At 43.3% G+C, this 20,652-nt stretch overlaps 1 protein-coding gene across 10 annotated transcripts in view; it reads right to left on the bottom strand.

Annotated features, from left to right (window-relative positions):
- The window catches only part of LOC309365897 (uncharacterized protein), a 37,663-nt gene that overhangs the window by 3,585 nt on the left and 13,426 nt on the right, over positions 1-20,652 (bottom strand). The window contains exons 1-4 of one of the 10 annotated variants that reach the window (XR_014166266.1): positions 4,801-5,249; positions 4,389-4,445; positions 1,782-1,950; positions 155-1,264 (exon numbers count right to left, since the gene is read on the bottom strand). Coding sequence is in view for 3 of the 10 variants with exons in the window: in XM_081904500.1 (XP_081760626.1) it covers positions 1,217-1,264; positions 4,389-4,445; positions 5,731-6,169 (544 nt within the window). In the remaining 7 variants the exon portion in view is untranslated. Of the gene's footprint in view, positions 1-154; positions 1,265-1,781; positions 1,951-4,388; positions 4,446-4,800; positions 5,250-5,730; positions 6,170-8,447; positions 8,625-20,652 lie in introns of those variants that run through there. The other 9 variants (XM_081904501.1, XM_081904502.1, XR_014166261.1 and 6 more) reach the window with 9 other exon arrangements.

The raw sequence follows: 20,652 nt of genomic DNA, 5'->3' as shown, positions 1-20,652 counted from the left end.
TTAAGAACTTTGCTTCAGGATGAGAACAGAAATCGTGCTCCAGTGGTGCAGCGGCAGTGGGAGGCCCCATTAGCTAAAGTGGTGCTTCAGGTTAAGAATAGTTTCAGGTTAAGAATGGACTTCCGGAACAAATTAAGTACTTAACCCGAGGTACCACTGTACCTGCATTTTTGCTTTCCCTTGCAAAATACACCTCAGCTGTAGGATTTTAGGAACCTTCGGGCTCCCTTAAACTGGAAGTATTGACATTTTTGGTCCCTGACAAACAGCTGAACTCCCCAGTCTCTGCAGTAGGCCTTGTCTCAGCACGTGCCACTTTTTTATTTGAATTGTGAAGCACAATGTGGAACGCACATTTCTTACTTGACATTTTTGTTCTCAGTGCGCAACTAATGGAGAAACACAACATCATCATCTACGTTTAGACTGTGTACACATCAGAGAGTTAATATACACATGGGTCATGCACATGGGTCGTTTTCCTGAGCTTGCCTTTGCCCATGCATGAGAATTGAACTGTTATCTCAATGGTTTCCCATCTGCACTATTGGGTGGTCCTTGATGGGATGTATTTGTACTGTGTTGGTGTCCACACCACTCGGTTTGCACTCCCTTAATTCCGGGAACCAGAAGTCCACTGTGGGAATGTACACAAGTATTTGCAAATTGGTCCATGAGAAGGGGAGGCAGTGAGTTACACTTGCCTTAGGCCTCAAAGGGCTAAGCTGGTCAGGCGCCCCTGCCAGGGGCCAACTGCTTTTTTGTTTGTGTTTTTAACTTTATTCTAACAAGACTCCTACCCCAGGCCTCAGACAAGCTCTGCCCAGGCCCCAAAAGACTAATGTCTTTACAAGCCCTGGGTAGGCTGTTTTATTATGTTTTCAGGTCACTTCTAGTACTAGTGCCAGGAATAAAGTAAATTTGCTGGAGCAACCAACTGCTGTGATCCAAAGGGAGAGGGTCCAGCACCTCCTCTTTGTGTTTTTATTCTAAGATACCACACTTCATAGGGGTGATTTGAATGATGACCCCATCATGTCTGGGCTGGTCTTCGGTTTGCTTTTGCATTGACCGTTTAATCTTGCAATAATGATTTAAGAATCCAGTTCCATGTTTAAGTGATATTTCTGTTTAAGCAGACCTAGTTTTCCCCCCACCCCCTGTGCATTCCAGTCCATCTGGCAGAAATACTTGCTGGTTTCCTCTCTTCTGGATCTCAGGGATGCCAAATTCCACTGCAAAAGATTGCATTCCTGAGAGACAGCTGCATGAAAACAAGAGAAAATGATCACTGATCACTGGCTTCTGCTTTGAAAATCTCAGCAATGCCTTCCTGCACACAGAAGTGGCCTGACCCTCTGAACTCTTGCTCTAGGGAGTGTAGGGGATGACGACACACACACACAGATTTAAGCAAAAGGGTTTCTCCACCAAAGCTTGGCAGAAGACCTCCCCTTGTTAGGATGACTTTGCTTGGATGAAACGTAAAAATGTAAAGTTTGATTTAATATGGGGTGGGGAAGATTGTGCCCTCCAGATGCTGTTGGGACTCCCAATTCCCGTCAGCACGATCAGTGGTCAAGAAGGATGAATGTTGTCATCTAGCAACATCTGGAGGGCCACAGATTTCCCATCCTTGATTTAAGATGGCACAAAACAGGTCGAATCCACCACGTTTTATTTCACTGCCCATTTAATGCAAATATATATTTTAAGTATTTGGGCCACCCTTATTGAAGGAGGAGGGGATCTATCGCACTGATTCTTCCAGGGTGACCTACCTGTTGAATAATGGTAAGGATGACATTGTGGAGAATGTGGCAATATTTCTGAGTGACACCATGAAATTACATCCTCCATAGGTCCTTAGAATCACCTTTGTATCTCCCGACGTCTGGACAGTCTTACCTCCTACTATGTGTTCCAATCCATGTATACGACGTACTCTTACTATGCCAATAAAGGAGATTGACTGATTGATTGATTGATTGAACACTTAGCAAAATCTATTGCAGTTAACCCTCAAATGCTCATTAAATTCCTTCTAATGTCCTATTTCATAAGTCTACAAAACAATTCAAGATGAATCACAATTGCCATGCCTAGCTGATTCTCTTTTCATGCATACAATGGCAACCTCCTAGAGTCTAACGGATTATTCTTTTCAGCATTCTGGAATAGACATTCACTATGTACAGTACCCAAAAGCAGCTAGTTCTGTGCTGTAAAACGGCAGGTACAGGCCCTTTCAGTTCAGCTAGGCCATAGACTCGAAAGAAAACAGAATGATCAAAATGCAGGTTTATGAAATTATTATTTTCCCCAACAAGGCCACTTCTGCACCACCCCGTGCTTTTCCTGACGTCTTGGCCTGAAGGCTTGCGGTAAATATGCCTCCATTCTTTCAAGGGGTGGTCTACCCTGGAAAAACACCGCCTTATGAACCCAACTGGCCTCTTCTGGATTTCCATATGCACGCTGTCACAGAGTCTCAGTGTCACTGTGAATTCCATTGGCATGAGGCTGGCTCCCCTTCGAGGTCACTAATGAAGGGTATCAGAGACGTACAGACTTGACAAGGTCTCCCACTGGGATACATTCCCCCAAGCTTACACTAGATCACCAATCAGAACATTTCACTGTTACTTATTACCAAGAGCACTGCTGCATTTATTTTATTTTATATTTTGGTTGCGGGGATACAGCCTAGAAGGGGCAGCTGCACTGCTTAACGCACTTGGGGTGGGGAAGGAACTGATGTCTGTCTGTCTGTCTGTCTATTTGTACTCTTTCCAAAGATAATTCCTCCAGCATCAAAACTGAATGGATAGGCTCTGTTTGTTCTGGGGCGGCTGGGGTGAGAGGGAAGCTTAATTTCCCACACCTAATTGTACTTGGAGAAGCGCATGGTATTTATGGGTGTCAATGTATTGAGCATGGTGCGTTAGTTAACAGGTGCTATCTCTGTAGCCTGAAGTTCTCCCTCCCTATGGGTGGCTGAGGGAGGGATTTCAGCTGCTGTTTTCTTTTCTTAGAGATTTTGCAAAATTTGTCCCAGTTAAGTCTTTTGTTGGGGTTTCCCTTGCATTTGGGCCCCAAAGCTGTTCCACGGCTTGGGCACTTGTCAGTAAATGTCTCTATTTTGATAAAGGGTGCATTGGAAGAGAGGAGAGGTCTCATTTGGACTGTTTGTGGTGGCTCCTAGTAATGTTGTGAACTTCCCTGAGATCTACAGATAAAGGGCAGTAAACTAGGGCTGCCACAAGTCTGGAATTTCCTGGACATAGCTTGGATTCGGCCGTCAGAAACAGTGTCTGGGAAAATCTGGATCTATGGCAACCCATGTCGGAAGTGTAGATTATGGCGGATTTCCCCCCCCCCAAAAAAGGCCAAAAATTTGCCCCCCAAAAGAGCTCTCACAACTTTTGTGTCTGGATTTTCACTTTTTGAAATATGGCAACCCTAAGTAAACTAAATAAATAAAACCACACTAAGGTAAACTCAATATTTGGCTCTGATGAACTACATATTTACTATGACAACAACAACTACTGTTACTACTGATGGGCTGCCTCACATATCAGTGGGCCTCCTATAGGCAGTGGTGGCAGTGACACTTTGATTCAGGGGCCACCATTTTCATTTCCACAATGTCTACAAAGCAATGCAGAAATTCAAATGGCAACTCCCAGCTGCCTGAGGTAGGGAACCCAAAACAAGTGTCAATGCCAGTGGTCCCTGCGGTCCTTCTGAGCTTCGACAGTTGCCCCTTGGGTGCTTGGTGCTCATGCTGGGCCTCAGTTGGCATGGCAACATGGAGTTAAACAGATAGGGCCCAGCTGCCAAGGAGCACAAAGTCTCTAAGGTCACATCCACAGCATTACATTTGAAGCACATGGCTTCCCTCAAAGAATCCTGGGGAATGTAGTCTGTTAAGCATGCTGGGAATTATAGCTCTCTGAGGGGGTAAACTACAATTCCCATGATTCTTTAGGCAGAAGCCCTGACTGTTAAAGTGATATAAATGTCCTTTAAATGTATGCTGTGATTGTGACATAGTGCAGAAACAACACAGGGATGGAGGGGCAGACAAGGTAGGGAGAGAAGAATGTGGGCAAATGACTTTACACACACACACACATGTAAATTTGGTTATGGTTAGGGCCTGTGCAAGACATTTTCTCCCCGAGGGCTACAGATGAGTAAATGGCAAAAGAACACACCGAATCAAGACGCATAGTACCGAAAGTTGATAAAGGTATTTTGGAATTTGAGGCAGAAAACCCCACAAGCAACTCTCTCCCCTGACCCTGGAAAGAAAATTAAAATAACAATAACTTAAATAACCAGTCATTTGCCGATAATCCATGACATCCAAAATAAGCTACCTGCGGTGGGCGTCTCATGCCGCCATGAGTCTTCTTCCCACTCAACTCATGTATGTTCTGTCAAGAAAAGATTTCAGAAACAGTTCACAGCGAACAATATTCCTTCCGATTCCTTTCATGACGGGAGAGACGGGGTTTGTATGCTGTTCTTTGTAAGCTTCTGTCCCTTAGCTACTTTAAGGAGGGTTCAGGGGGTGGGTGGGTGGGTGATTTGATAAAAAGTAAGGAGGAATCGGGGAAGAACGTGTGGATTTCATTACTGGCCCCCCCTATCTCCCCACCCCCAGGATTCAAGCAACCTAGCCAGGTTCACAAGGGGGGGGGCTATCCCGGGGCATCCAATGTAAGCACTTCTGGGATTAGTGGGGAGGGGAGGGAATGAGAAGCTGTGAAATGGAGAGGCGATACCCACTTTGAAAGCTTCATAGCCTGCCCTGGCCCCTCTCAGAGCATTTGAGGAACCTCTGTCACTCCTATATACATTACTGGAATTTGTCTGGCAGGGTGCATTATGAGGTCGCATTCTGGGCACCGTATACTCCCTTCAGTTGATTTGCACCACTGAGGTGTCCTCTGGAAGCCTACATCATACAGGCAAAGGTGAAGGGGTTTATTGGCACTAAAATTAGCCGGTGGACTTGAAATTCCAATGCCAAGACATTCCCTCTCAGGTTATCCTCGTATTTCACTTCCCAGGTCCAGGCTCCTCTGTGACATCACTGCAGCTAGCCCAATAGCGGTCTAGAAACTTAGCTTTGTCTGCAAAGCACCACTGGGGACATTAGAGCAGCTTGCTCACTCAGTCAGGCCCTCGGGCTGTGAACCTATAATTTAGTATAGAGTCTAGACAGCAGGACTGAGCAGACAGTGGGTATCCCTTGTATGCTGTTGTTTAGTCATTTAGTCATGTTCGACTCTTTGTGACCCCATGGACCAGAGCACGCCAGGCACTCCTGTCTTCCACTGCCTCCCACAGTTTGGTCAAACTCATGCTGATAGCTTCGAGAACACTATCCAACCATTGCATCCTCTGTCGTCTCCTTCTCCTTGTGCCCTCCATCTTTCCCAGCATCAGGGTCTTTTCCAGGGAGTCTTCTCTTCTCATGAGGTGGCCAAAGTATTGGAGCCTCAGCTTCACAATCTGTCCTTCCAGTGAGCACTCAGGGCTGATTTCCTTAAGAATGGATAGGTTTGATCTTCTTGCAGTCCATGGGACTCTCAAGAGACTCCTCCAACACCATAATTCAAAAGCATCAGTTCTTCGGCGATCAGCCTTCTTTATGGTACAGCTCTCACTTCCATACATCACTACTGGGAAAACCACAGCTTTAACTATACGGACCTTTGTTGACAAGGTGATGTCTCTGCTTTTTAAGATGCTGTCTAGGTTTGTCATTGCTTTTCTCCCAAGAAGGAGGCGTCTTTTAATTTCGTGACTGCTGTCACCATCTGCAGTGATCATGGAACCCAAGAAAGTAAAATCTCTCACTGCCTCCATTTCTTCCTCTTCTATTTGCCAGAAGGTGATGGGCCCAGTGGCCATGATCTTCATTGTAGAGTCATGTATAAATTCAGCTACATGTAATAGGCATCCTTGTCTGTCCCTATGCTTAGACTTCCCTCCGGCTAATTTGAGAAATGTGGCTTTATAATGTACAGTGTTCCACGCTATTATGGTCGTCACGCCCTGTGCTATGCACCTAAGCCACAGTTGCCTTTCAGAGTGCAAAAGCTCGATGTCGTTTGCTGTTACTGAAACACACAAAAAGCACCAGCGGATTCTGCAAAAACAAATGGAGTGAAACTTGAGTCACGTAAATTTTTCTCAGCGGCTAGCTCCGCATCTCATGACAAGCATACTTCAAGTGTGCCCTTTTGCTGTATCATCTCAGGGTCCTGCTAAATTGAAGTCTGGGACTCAATAACCTTGTATCCAACGCAGAGCAGTTGCCTTCCTTCTTAGTGATAAGACATACAACTGTTCATGTCCACCTGTTTGGAAGTCACACTTAATAAGATTTCAGTCCTTGGCTTCACAACCGCTGTACAGATTGACCTATGGATCGAATGTACCAGCTTTTTACCTTGCAAGCTTATTCTTTTCTACATACAGTGGTACCTCAGGTTAAGTACTTAATTCGTTCCAGAGGTCCGTTCTTAACCTGAAACTGTTCTTAACCTGAAGCACCACTTTAGCGAATGGGGCCTCCTGCTGCCGCTGTGCCACCACTGCATGATTTCTGTTCTCATCCTGAAGCAAAGTTCTTAACCCAAGGTACTGTTTCTGGGTTAGCGGAGTCTATAACCTGAAGTGTCTGTAACCTGAAGCATCTGTAACCCAAGGTACCACTGTACTGCCAGTCACTGTCAAGTAAAGCAGAGACCACTGAAACATACAGTCTGAGTACATGCTATACTTTTATATCAAATTCAGGCCAAAATCCTATCTAGTCCAGCATCTTGACACGAGCATTCAAACTTGCAACTTCCCAACTGCCTTGGAGGAGTCCAAGAAAATCTGTTTTCTCACTTGATCCTGCTGAATGTATAAACAGATCCCAACACAGGAGATTGAGCATTTCTACAGATTGGTACCAGCGCTTTATTCTTAGCACAGACACAAATCAATGGAGAAGTCAATACTTACAAGGTTCTGGATATATGAGAGCTGATTTTAATCAGCCAGAGTTGTGACAGCTAATTCAGTTGTGTGCACTACATTGGGAACAGTGGCCTATTTATTAAAAAAAGCCCGCCTGCCTTACTTTCCTCACACAGGGCAAAAGCAAACAAAGCACAACAGAATAAAATCAAACAATTTTACGCCAGTCTGGTATACAAGTTGTATACCAAAAATGGCTGGTTTCTGTGATGTGCATGCTTTGGGCAAATGAAACATAGCTCAACTTTCTCTGTACATTTGGTTCTGCTTTCGCCAGTCGTAGAGAGGGGATTTTGAGGTGACAAAGGTACTGTATTTTTCGCTCTATAGGACGCACCCAACCATAGGACGCACCTTGTTTTAGAGGGGGAGAACAAGAAAAAAATTCTCCCACTCTCTGTGCAGCGCCCCTTCAGCGAAGCAGCAGGAGAAACGGAGCCCCTTCCATTTCTCCCCCCGCTTAGCTGAAGCGGCACCTACCCTTCAGCGAAAGGAACCCGAAGCTTCCAGAGCGCAGCGGGAGCTCCCGCTGCACTCCGGAGGCTTCAGGCAGCTATCTTTGAAGCCAAGGAGCCTGGATTCGCTCCATAAGACGCACACACATTTCCCCTTAGTTTTTGGAGGGGAAAATGTGCGTCTTATAGAGCGAAAAATACGGCATATTTGTCTTAATCTGACAGAGAAGGTCACGTGCAGGATAAAATGGCACAGATCTTAAAGACAACAATCACTTCAACCACACACATTAATGGCTCTAGAAGCATCTTAAAGTTATCTTGATGTATGAACATTTTATGCCACCTTATACTGAGACATACTATTGTTCCATCTATTCTTGACTGATGGCAACTCTCCAAGATCTCAGTCAGAGGTCTTGCCTAGTGTGCTACTGGAGACACCATGGATTTTCTGCAAGCAAAGTATGCACTCTGTAATTACCACATCGGCAGCATTTAATTCTGCGTGTTTCTTAATTCCTTGCTGTGTACAAACCATGCATTCAAAGCACATTCTCCTCATCAAAGAATTCTGGGTACTGTAGTTTGTTAAGGGTTGCTGCGAATTGTAACTCTAGGAGGGGTAAACTACAATTCCCAGAATTCCTTGAGGGAAAGAATATGCTTTGAATGTGCTTAAAAGGGATAGTGTAAAATTCACAGCCCAGATTCTTTTACCTATTAGTGTATCTTTCATCTTTAGTGTATCTTTCATCTTTGCTGGAAGCCGCCCAGAGTGGCTGGGGAAACCCAGCCAGATGGGCGGGGTACAAATAAATTATTATTATTATTATTATTATTATTATTATTATTATTATTATTATTATTATTAAAATGCCATACAGTACAGTCAAGGACAGTGATTAATATAACGATCATCATATTTTCCCAAATGCATACCTCCAAAGTTCCAGCCGAACAAACCACTGACCAAGTTGATAAACCTGAGTCAATCCAGGGGCCACCTTCCTCCTCCTTGCCCAACGGAACAGAACTGTTGTGGGGAAATTGATAGCAGAGTCCCCACCTTCCTTCAACAGCTCATCAACACCGTGGTAACACTTCTACAGGTAGCACCTGCAGAATGCCAATTTGTTAGGGGAAGTGAGGAAGTGGTTTGTGTGTGAGAGAGAAAGGCTTGAAGGTGGGGGTGATATTTTCAAAGGGGGATTGTAGCAATTGCTGTGTATGATGATGAAATAGCACCCTCCAATTGTTGTCTTTCTGAGTGATGGTTCTCACTGCCGTCTCCTCCTGTAACAGGCTGTGTGAGAAAACACCAGTCTGTGTTGGCTTCTAGGCTTGTGAGTCCATGGAGCATGCATTCGTTTTGGAATGAATGGGAGATTGAACCAACGCTGCTTCCAGATGACCTGTTTATCAAGGATTCGTCCTGATTCATTTACCAGGGAGGTTAGACGGTGTCAGCAATTTATTGAGCATTCATTCTGATTGGTATACAGGGAGGTTAGACATAAAAAAAATAGGAAGCTGCCTTATACAGAGTCATAGACTCAAATCATAGAATCATGGAATTGTAGAGTTGGAAGGACCCCAAGGATCTTCTAGCCCAACCTCTACGCAACCCACCATATGGGGATTCAACCTGCAACCTTAGCATTATCTCCTTAGCATTAACCATGCTCTAACCAACTGAGCTATCCAGGCTGATATCCAGGCTGACCATTGGTCCATCTTGCTCATTGTTCTCTACAATGACTGGCAGTGGCTTTCCAGGGTCTTTCTCCCACCCCCCTCAATTTTTTTATTGGTTTTCCAAAAACAAACAAACAAACAAACAAACAAACATACATCTTAACTGTACTTGATCCAATATTAGTAACATTGTTACTCAAATCCCCCTGGCTGAATTTCAGTGTATATCATTGTAACAGTTTTCCAAAACCAATTTTCTCATAAAATTAACTTAATCACTTAACATCTTTCTTTGTTTTCAATTTGGCTTTAAACATATTATTCTCTAACATCACATATTTAAATCCTAAGCCTATCTGGTATTTGCAAGTTTTTCCAATTAAGTTATCGTATTTAACTAAATAGTCTTTGAATTTCATCCATTCCTCCTGGTACTCCTCCTCCTTCTGGTCACGGACTCTTCCAGTCAGATCGGCTAGCTCCGAAAAGTCCATCATCTTCATTTGCCATTCCTCCACTGTTGGGACTTCTTGTGATTTCCAATTCTTAGCTAACAAAATTCTAGCTGCAGTTGTCTCCATGGTCTTTCTTACCCACATTTTCCAGTGAATTTTCCTGTCACTTTCCTTATCGCAAAAGTCCAGTTTTGGGAGGGCAAAGAAGGTTTGTTGCATAAGAGCAACAAACAAAATCAACTGTAATTCCACAAGCTGAGGGTGCTAGCTGAATTCCATCTGAAAGTAGGGACCCCATGAAAGCCCCACAAATGTGGCCCATTTGGTTCAATTTCCATTTGTCCTTAAATGAATACAGAGGGGCAAGAATCGAAGTCTCAGGCATGGCTCCCAATCTGGCCCATTTCGGGTTGTCCTTTTTGTGGTGGTTGCCGCAAAACTAGCAGGAAGTGGCACTTTGAATTGCAGGCCAATATGACTCTCAACCCCGGTAATAACTGCAATCTGGCAGCTGTGGCAATTTCTACAGTGTTTTCTCCGTGCAACATGCTTCACAAACCCGAAGTCATTAATCACAAAACATATTCTGGCCTTAATTCTACAATTAATTTTCTAGAGCCTCTCCCATTTGTATCCATTAATCATTTTGTGGCTCCTCTTATGCATAATTTGGCGCTTGGGGCTTATTTCATAAAGCAGCTGTATCTCCTTTGAAGTCTACATTGTCTGTACTATATCTGCCCTATTCCCATTGATTACAAGTGTTCTCTAAGTGACAGTGTCAGGTGACTGAGGGTAACACTCTCAAGGTCTAAAAGATTACCCAGGAAGTTGTTCTGAAGGAAGGGTGTCGTATAACTGAGGTCAAGATCCTAAATCGAGCTTCTCCCCTGTCCTGTTATATAATCTGGTCTAGTTAATCTCCCAGTATGCTGGTGTTTCTAAATGTGCCAGCGTCTGGGGCTACTGCTTTTGGGATAGAGAGATGTCTTAAATAGTGCTCTGGGTCAGGGCCTGAGGGGACATGAGGCTGCCACCTTGCTGAAGCAACGTAGAAGCTAAGCAGGTGTGGAACGCCCTCCCATCAGATGTCAAGGAAATAAGCAGCTATCCTATCTTTAAAAGGAAGTTTTTAATATTTAATGCTGTATTGTTTTTAACACTTGATTGGGAGCCGCCCAGAGTGGCTGGGGGAACTCAGCCAGATGGGCGGGATATAAATAATAAATAAATAAATAAATAATAATAATAATAATTATTTTTATTATGACTTGGCACTAGGGCTGGGCGATATCCGGTTTTAAACATTGCAATACAGCACCAGCTAAACACCATGATATACCAATATATCCAGATGTCTGAAATAATTATGGAGCTATGTAGTAGAAGCATTGGTTGGCTTCATGGTTTCCCCCACATTGAGATCCTTGCATAGCACACTTCATGATTCGCGATATCTTGCCAGGTCAGAGATTATGAAACTGATATCACTATATGGATTTCAAACCGGTTTTGGATGATATAAGAAAGGTGAGAAAGAAGGGCACATGTTAAGAGGATTTTTCAATGGAGGAGGTATGGGTTTCATTGCATTCTGCTGTAATTGTTATAATCCATTTTGTGCTGAGAATATACTTCTCACGTGCTACACACATGGCACTTTCTTACGTTCTCTTCTATTGGGGCAGATCTACTGATCTTGCAGGACCTCTCATTCTGTTTAACTATTTGTCTATGAATCAAATAAGCAAACTAGGAAGAAGTACAGTAACTTAGCTGCCTCTGTATACTGATATATATCCTCCATATATCAGCACACCAGTTTTCCAGGTCCTTTTTCAGAAGACTGCGAAACACACACACACACTGCCTGTGGAAACACTAATTTAGGGGAGGGCAACAGAGAACACAATAGTCTGAAAACATGCTCACCTGTGTGTGCGGACAGCAGGGATAATGGGTGCTGCTTTAGATTATGTTATCTTGCAAAGGTGTGTATAACTGCAAACCGCTATGTACTATATGAAAGCATGCTGTGAAAAAGCAGCTTCTGTGTGTTTCAAAGGTTACGTGTGTCCACAGCCTATATCTCAGTGGCAGAGTACATGTTTCTGTCCCTAGCAGGTGATGGGCAAGACCTGTAGCTGAGACCCTGGGAAGTCGCTTCCAGGCAGAGGACAGTAGTGAGCTAGCAGGATGAACAGCATAGGGCGGCTTCCTCTCCCCCCCATACAGACAGGTACTTTGATCTCCTTTCTGCACCAGCAGAAATTCAAGCTGGCAACCACTTCTGTGAACTCAAGTAAACTTGCAACCGGATAGGATCTGCAAAGCTTGTGGCTTCAGTGTTGAATCAGGACATCAGTATGCGAACAACTAATATGGGGTTATTCTGCACCTCTGAGATGGCACTTTGGGTTTATTTTCACTCTGCTTTCGGTGCACTAAAGGATTTCTATATCCAAAGGATTTAATGTTGTATCATGCCTTTGCTGCTCAGCCGTGAGAATGGCAGGAAGAGTTTTGCAACCTGTTGCATAAATGCATTTATTTACCAATGAGCCACAGACAGCTGAGATGTGCTAGCTGGGAAGTTGGGAACCCAAACAGCAGTAGCAGGCGAGGCTCTCCAAAAAGCGTCCCCCACCCCACCCCCCAAAGCTTCCCTCACTTTCCTTATCTGTACTGTGCCAGGAAATAAATATACTTTGCAAATTTATGGAAACAACACAAAGGAAAATTATTCATTGACCTTCCATTTCTGTATGAGAGGGTTCATACTGTTCTGCAAAATGTCAGCATGAAGTTCTTATCTTTCTCCTGATAAACGCCTGCCTGTGACCTTAACCTTTCAGACTCTACGACTTTCGATCACTTTAGAAGTCTTTAAACCTTTTTTCGCTCCTGCCCCCTTTTGTGTGCCTGCATAGTTGTGCTACCTGTTTTGCTCCAAAGCCCATCTCTTCTTGCTCAGGGATGGGGAACCTGTGGTCTTCCATATGTTGACTCTGCCTTCCATCACTACTGACAGTTGGCTATGTTGGCTGGAGTTGGTGGGAGATGGAGTCTGAGAACATCTGGCAGGCCTTGGGCTCCCAATCCTTGCACTTGTTTAACTTGCCTGCCATCATGATCTCTCCCTCTGCTGTTCTCTCCCCACACTGCCAAACCACGTGGGGCAGAGTGTTATACTACATTCTAGCTTGTGTTATAATGCACCCTCTAATGATAAATGGTGAAAATAATAACCTGAAAGTGCACATAATTATCCTCAACTGATTCACAGAGAGACAAGTGATTGCAACTCTGCGATGCTTTATTGGGCCCCGGTACAGATCAGATTTAATTTAACTTTACAGAACAGATCATGTGAATAGGATTATACAGGGCCATCCCTGTCATTTGGTGTGAGGTGGCTGCCTCAGGCAGCAGATGCTGGGCTGTAGGACACAGGGGTGAGGTGTCATAGGACAAAGCTGCATTTGCTGCCCTTTGTGGGTTAAAGCCTCAGCGCCTAGGACTTGCTGATCAAAAGGTCGGCGGTTCGAATCCCTGCTGCGGGGTGCGCTCCCGCTGCTCGGTCCCAGCGCCTGCCAACCTTGCAGTTCGAAAGCACCTCCGGGTGCAAGTAGATAAATAGGGACCGCTTACCAGCGGGAAGGTAAACGGCGTTTCCGTGTGCAGCTCTGGCTCGCCAGAGCAGCGATGTCACACTGGCCATGTGACCCGGAAGTGTCTCCGGACAGCGCTGGCCCCTGGCCTCTTAAGTGAGATGGGCGCACAACCCCAGAGTCTGTCAAGACTGGCCCGTACGGGCAGGGGTACCTTTACCTTTACCTTATATCAATGGGACTTAGGTAAGGTCATAGTTAACTTGTCCTATTGATTTTGATGGGTTCTAAGCTCAACAAACTTAGCTTGGATTCAACCCCGTGGTCTTATCTGTAAAATGGGAATAATAGTGACTTCCTCTGAAGGGTAGCTGCGAAGTAATGTAAGGGGGAAACTGCTGAGCTCTTTGCACGATAAAAGTGTTGTTCAGGAGTACGATATCAGCAATTTAATATCAACTCTCACCCTTGACCATTGTGCTGTTAAGATTATTTTTTGCTAACAATCTGACCACATTTCTTGGCTTCGCAGAGGTGCCTAATATATTGCCCCATTATGCTCCTGATTAGCTTTGCGAGTTACAGCGCAGTTAACAAATGCCATGCTAGTCCGCGACGACAAGTGCTGCTAAAGATAGGCAGCAATGGAATGGGGTGTCCTTTATTGAGTCTAAAGGATTCACCCAGCACACATTTGAGCTAATGTGGAAAGAATACACGCATCCCAGACATTTGCTGAATTCATTCCCAACAGCACAAAGGGTAGACAGTCACCCGGAGGTCATCCAGCAGATAATTAAACAGATCTCCCACTGAAGATTCAACCATATTACAAACCTTGGGCCCTGTAGTCCTGTAAAACTGTTAAGAGCCTATAAACATAGGTCTAAACTCAATAAACCTACAGCACACAAGATTCTTTGTAGGCTAAAAGTGATTTGCAAGTGATTTAAGTTTGTGGTGTTGATGCATCCATAATTCCTATTCAAAAACAAATCAAATCAAAAGGCTTTTATCATAATGACATTAGCCTATGTAAAGTGTCATGCAAAACATTAGCAAAGTAACTGGTGCATTGCAAAGCAGAAAAGACCCTCAACGTTGATATGGAAAGCACTATTGCCTAGTTAATTGATAAACCGCCCAGTTCGCAGTAGTTCCAGATGCAGGGCTGGGAAAAGTTATTAACAAAAAAATAAATTTAAAGCAGTTTCCTATGAGTAAACTGTACCATAAGTATTATGCATTATTAATAAATCAGGTTTTTGCTGGCCTGATTTCCTGCTGGCCTTGCTGCTCCACCTCCCTGAAGATGGCTGGAAGGTAGTTCGTCCAGTCAACAGGATGAGGTGATCTGGAGAGCCAGTCAGGGCTCTCTTGGCCTTCCATAACTGTTGATCTGGGCTTGACTTTCCTAATCTAAACGATTTATTATTAAGTTGCTGGATCTCCTGGATCTTGTAAACCTAACCTGTTCTGCTAGTAATTATGCATGTAGGCTTCAGTGCAAGGATGGCTGTAATAACTTTGGTGTTGCACCAGTAATGTAGGTCACATAGTGTTGGCACCAGGCTGCAAAGTGGGCTGAAATAGTTGATTTGGCAACAGCCACTATTAATGGACGCCACATAGCTATTGCATCAAAGTGCAGGCTGTTGTGGATTACAGCAGGTTATGTTGCAAACTAGGAATACTGTTTTACTGATTGAGCATAGTTGTGTCCCCGTAATCTGCAAAGGAGTTCAGGTTCTGAGTGTTATCCCAGGCAATCCTTACAAAGAACCTCTGGTGTTGGCCAGGCTGAAAAAGAAGTGACCTTTTGGGCAGGGGTTTGAATCCAAGTCTCCTTGTGCCCATGCCCTATATCCTGCACCATACTGCTTCTGCCTCTCCTACAAAGCTCCCCAAGTCCATTGCTCATAATGGCTGTCTCCTTGCTATGGATGGGCAAATCTGTCCTTTTTGGTTCTTTCTGTTTCTCACTTTTTTCAGTCTTAAATCCAGTTCTTGTAGCAGTTTGCAATATATATAAAATCCCACAAGCATTTTAGTGCGAATTTCTCCTAATAAAGACATTTTGTATACAGTTTTGAGTAATAGACACATTTTTTGCAAGCCATTTCCCTTAACATGTGCATTTTTCTGGGTTTACCAGTACAAGTGCTAATAGATGTATTTTTGTACTCGTCGTTTGGTTGGAAAACTGCATTATAGATTCAGATAAGGGATGAATTTTGAAGGACAGCTGTGTTTCCGTTTGCCTGTTGGTTCAAGAAGTACATATATTCATAGAATTGTAGAGGAAGGAACCCTGGGGGTCATCAAGCAATGTAGAAATATGCAGCTGTCCCATATGGGGATCGAACCTGCAACTTGGCACTATCAGCACCACGCTGTAACCAACTGAGCAAATGAGGTACAGTGGTACCTTGGTTCTGGAATCCATTTCTTAAATGGTTCTTAATCCATTCTGGGAGTCTGTTTAACTTCCAAAACCGTTCAAAAACCAAGGCGCAGCTTCCGATTGGCTGCAGAGCTTTCTGCACTCAAGTGGAAGCTGCATCGGATGTTTGGCTTCCGAAAAACATTCGCAAACCAGAACACTTACTTCTGGGTTTGAGGCGTTTGGGAGCCAACTTGCTTGGCAACTAAGCTGTTCAGGAACCAAGGTACCACTGTAGTTTCTCATTAAAAATGAAAAAGAAATAGAATGACTCCTCTATCCCCATTCCTTGCCTTGCTGGCTTCTTGCTAAACTGGATCAGCCACACCCATGGAAATAATACCTGAGCAATATGCAGCTGTGGAGATTGCGTAACTGGGCTTCCAGTCTTCCCATCCAGTGTTCAGCATGTGAGACTAGAGTCCGGGTCATACCAACTCATATAGATTTATGAAAACACCCCTTATAGTGTATTTAAACGGTATTCTCCCATGCAAGGTCTTATCAGAATAAGGACAATGTTTACGAATGGTCAAATGAAGCAATGGAGGTATTCATAAGAGCAGTCAATGTCCCTCCCCCCCCCCCCCAGCTTGGGAATTGAAACAGGAATGCCTACAGTAAATAAATCTGGTGTTCCTGTACAACGAGCCTGAACATGCATTTAAGTAGAAACCAGTCTCATGCCCCACCTTTGTGCAACTTGATAGTCTAGTTCTATGAAATGCTAGCTTTCTGCAGCGGCACATTGTTACCAAAGATGCAAATAGGAACAGATTTCCACTACCTTCAGTTAAATCCTTACTATGTCGGGCAGTAACATTCAGTCTCTTGTTAGATAATAGGAGATAACCACCTGTTAGATAATAGATGGAGAAGATGGGTAGAAGTGTTATAATGCTCCTAAAAAGAGCTCTCTGCACCAGACAGGACTTTTTATTTACTTGGCTTTGCTCTGTTGGCTTTAATAGGACGGGAAGCCAATGCTGTGCTTGTTTACTCAAATGTAAATTGCAATGAGCTGGAAGGAACATAATCCCAAATAAAGGGTTTTGCTCTGAGACTGTGACCCTGAGCATCCTTACTTGGGAGTAAGCCTGCTGAATGAAGTGAGAATTACATCCACACAAACGTGCATAGAATCCATCCATCCACATACAGATATGTAAAATTGACCGCTTGTGAAACACAGCACTCATTTTCTGCTTTCTGGATTTACTGCTATGGGAGATTGTATCCCTTTCATCCCATTAGCTCTTTCTTTGAGCTCTGATACTGATGGTGGTGATGCGACAGAATGATCTATTCCTCCTTTTAATTCAGCTTAGGTTGTGGCGCTTGCTCAAAGGCTGGCTCTAGCTGCTCAGTGGATGATGCCAAGTCAAGTGAAAAGATCCACTCATGGGTAGACTGCAAATTAGTCTCTGGTCTTAAGTGGGAAAGTGGAGGGCCTACCTGAAAGTAAACCCATCTCCAGGCAAACGATCGAGCCTCCTGTTCCAAGTGGAACGCTTGTGTGGAACAACAAACCTTTTGCTTGTTGTACAGTATTTGGCATTTCTTTAAAGAGCTGTTGACTTCCCGGCAGCAAGATCCAGAAAAAGTGTGGTCTGTACCGGCAGTATAAGGACAAACATTTGGTGTGGGAATGTCCTCAAATTTGGGGTGGGCTATATGATGTATGATAGCAGCATACCTTACAGCCGTAACATTTAATTTATATTATTTGCTACCTTGCTTCATGTATATCTCAAAGCAGACGAGACTTTAAGCACTATTTTAAGCCACTTCTCTTTTCCTAAACAAGCAAGGGATTTCTATCTGGATGGGGCTGTGACATGGGGAGGAAACTGGTTTCCAGCTGAATGTCAGCCACCCTGAATCTATTTGCTCTGATTTGATTTTTAAATTGGAGCAAGCAGCAGCTTTGTGGGTCAGCAGCCTTCTTGGGAAATGGTTGGGGAAAACAAAGCCTGATCTGGATTGGAGCTTTGCTAACAGTAGGAGATGTGGCCAGTTAAAGACATAGGTAGACCCTTGCTGGATCAGGCCCATCTAGTCCAGCATCCTATTCCCACAGTATCCCACTAGATGCAACAGAACTCTTCCCACCTGCAGTTTTCGGCAACTGGTATTCAATTGCAAGTGTGTGATTCAAACACATGCCTAAAGTTGTGGTCGTCTGACCCATTGTGAGGTTTCCTAATTATTATTTTCTGCTTCTGTTTAATGTGTTTTGTTGCAGCCTGTTATTTTAATTTGCTTTGTTTAATATTGTAATGGCTGTTTGCTTTGACAATACATGATTGTTTTATGAATTCGTTCTATTTGCAGGTCAGGGGTGCTTCTTTGCCGAGTCGTTGCCTTAGGAAAAATTTTGCACAGAAACTCACTCCTGCCACACTAGTCTTTTCTGTAACTCTATAATTGCTCTCCTTGCAGACTGATGGCTGAAAACTGCAGTAGACTTCTTCCTTTACAGCTTTCCCTGTTAGCATTGTCTTTAGACAAGGAAATGAAAAATGCTGGTACTAGGCAGAATAGATGTGAGATTGGTGTATGATTTTGGCTCTTGTGTTCACACTCAGGAAATCTAATTTAAAAAAAATAAAAGTAGACTTTGCCTCCTAGCTATTTTGTACTAAGGTTCCTATCAGTTCCAGCAATCCCCAGTCCATCAGGTTCACACCAGGCTGGCCAAATTTGCTTTAAAGTTTCAGGCCATTGGCTTCCACCTTTGCTACAAGTGACACCAGCAATTTTGTCCTGGCTTCCCCCGTCACCCATTTTTAGAGACTCTGGACTAATATCTTCTATGGCACTGGATCAGCATTCTGTGTGGCCAAAGGGCAAAGGTGCTATTGCATTACTGTTAACCATTCCCTGGTTATGGTTGGGTAACTTAGTGTTTAGAATGTTGTAATTGCAGCAAATTATTAACTCTCCATTCCCTGGGAGTTATTGGAGAAATTGTTTTAGCAACCATAGACCTCCGTTTATGACTTTGTGGACAACAATCATATGGGGAAGAGAGACACTTGTACCCATGTACAAGTAAAGACAGTTGAAGGTACATTTACTGATGTGAAAGAACATTCACATTCTAGTGTTCTGGAGCCAGGTGTATTGGGGGGAGGGGCGCAAGTTTTTCCTGCCTCTAGTGTGTTAAAGTAAAGCAGACTATGGTGAGCACCTACTGTCTAGTACCTGTGACATCACTGACATGCACGCATACTGTAGTAGTTTTTCCAATGGCATTTAAAATTGTTGTTCTTGGGAGAACTATCCAGAAACCGGAAGAAATTAGAAAGTGTTTCCAGAGATATTTTAAAGAACTCTATGCTCAAGGGCCACAGAAAGAGTTTGAAGTGGACCAATTTTTAAAAATTAATGGACTATCAAAATTAACTCAGGAAAAGAGAACAACCCTGAACTGTAAAATAACACAACAAGAAATTGAAGGTGCCATTCAGAATATGCAGCTAGGCAAATCTCCAGGCCCTGATGGACTTACTTCTAAATATTATAAGACTTTGAAAGACTATTTGATACAACCTTTGATGGAAGTTTGCAATCAGATCATGGAGGGGAAGAAGGCACCGGAAACGTGGAAAGAAGCTTTCATCACATTGATACCCAAATCGGAAACTGAAAAGACTCAACTTAAGAACTACCGTCCCATCTCACTCCTAAATGTGGATTACAAAATTTTTGCAGATATTTTGGCAAGTAGGCTTAAAAAAGTAGTTAATGAAGTAATTCACAAGGACCAGGCTGGCTTTCTCCCTGGTAGACATCTGTTTGACAATACCAGGAACATCATAGATATATTGGAACTTTTACAAACAAATATCAATACGAGAGCAGTGCTGATTTTTATTGACGTGGAGAAAGCCTTTGACAATATTTCTTGGATGTTTATGAAGAAAAATCTGGAAGGGATGGGAGTGGGGCGGGGGTTTGAAAATGGAATAGAAGCAATCTACTCAGAGCAAAAAGCTAAATTGATAGTGAACAATGTGGTGACAGAGGACTTCAAAATTGAAAAAGGGACACGACAGGGGTGCCCCCTATCCCCTCTTTTATTTATCTCAGTCCTGGAGGTGCTTTTGAATATGATTAGGGAGGACCGATTGGTACAAGGAATACAGGTCGGAGTGAAACAATATAAACTGAAAGCATTTGCAGACAACTTGGTTTTAACATTAGAGGAGCCAGAATCTAGTACAAAAAGAGTTTTAGAATTAATTTATGAATTTGGTCGGGTGGCGGGATTTAAGTTGAATAAGCAAAAAACTAAAGTTTTGGCTAAAAACTTGACATCTACAGAAGCAGAGGGGTTTCAGAAAGAGACGGAATTAAGTGTGGTTTAAAAAGTGAAATACCTAGGGGTTCACTTGACCTCCAAAAACTTGAATCTGTTCAAAGATAATTATGAAAAATGTTGGTTGGAAATCAAAAAAGATTTGGAAATTTGGTCAAGATTGAAACTTTCCTTGTTGGGTCGAATAGCAGCTATAAAAATGAATGTATTGCCGAAAATGTTATTTTTGTTCCAGGCCCTACAGATCGTGGACAGAGTGGAATGCTTTGGAAAGTGGCAGAAGGATATCTCTAAGTTTGTCTGGCAGGGCAAAAAGCCCCGAATAAAGTTTAAAATACTAACTGATTCGAAAGAAAGAGGGGGTTTTGCCCTGCCGGACTTGAGGCTATATTATGAATCTGCAGCCTTCTGCTGGTTGAAGGATTGGTTTCTGTTGGAAAACACTGATGTCCTGGATCTGGAAGGGTTTGATAATGCTTTTGGTTGGCATGCATATTTGTGGTACGACAAGGTTAAAGTTCACAAATTGTTTAAAAATCATATTGTCAGAAGAGCAATATTTATGGTCTGGACAAAATATAAAGACTTATTAGAGAGTAAGACCCCGAGGTGGCTA

Source organism: Podarcis melisellensis, assembly GCF_964234715.1.
Source record: "Podarcis melisellensis genome assembly, chromosome: 3".
NCBI classification, from domain to species: Eukaryota; Metazoa; Chordata; class Lepidosauria; order Squamata; family Lacertidae; genus Podarcis; species Podarcis melisellensis.
This window is presented reverse-complemented; position numbering and strand designations above follow the sequence as displayed.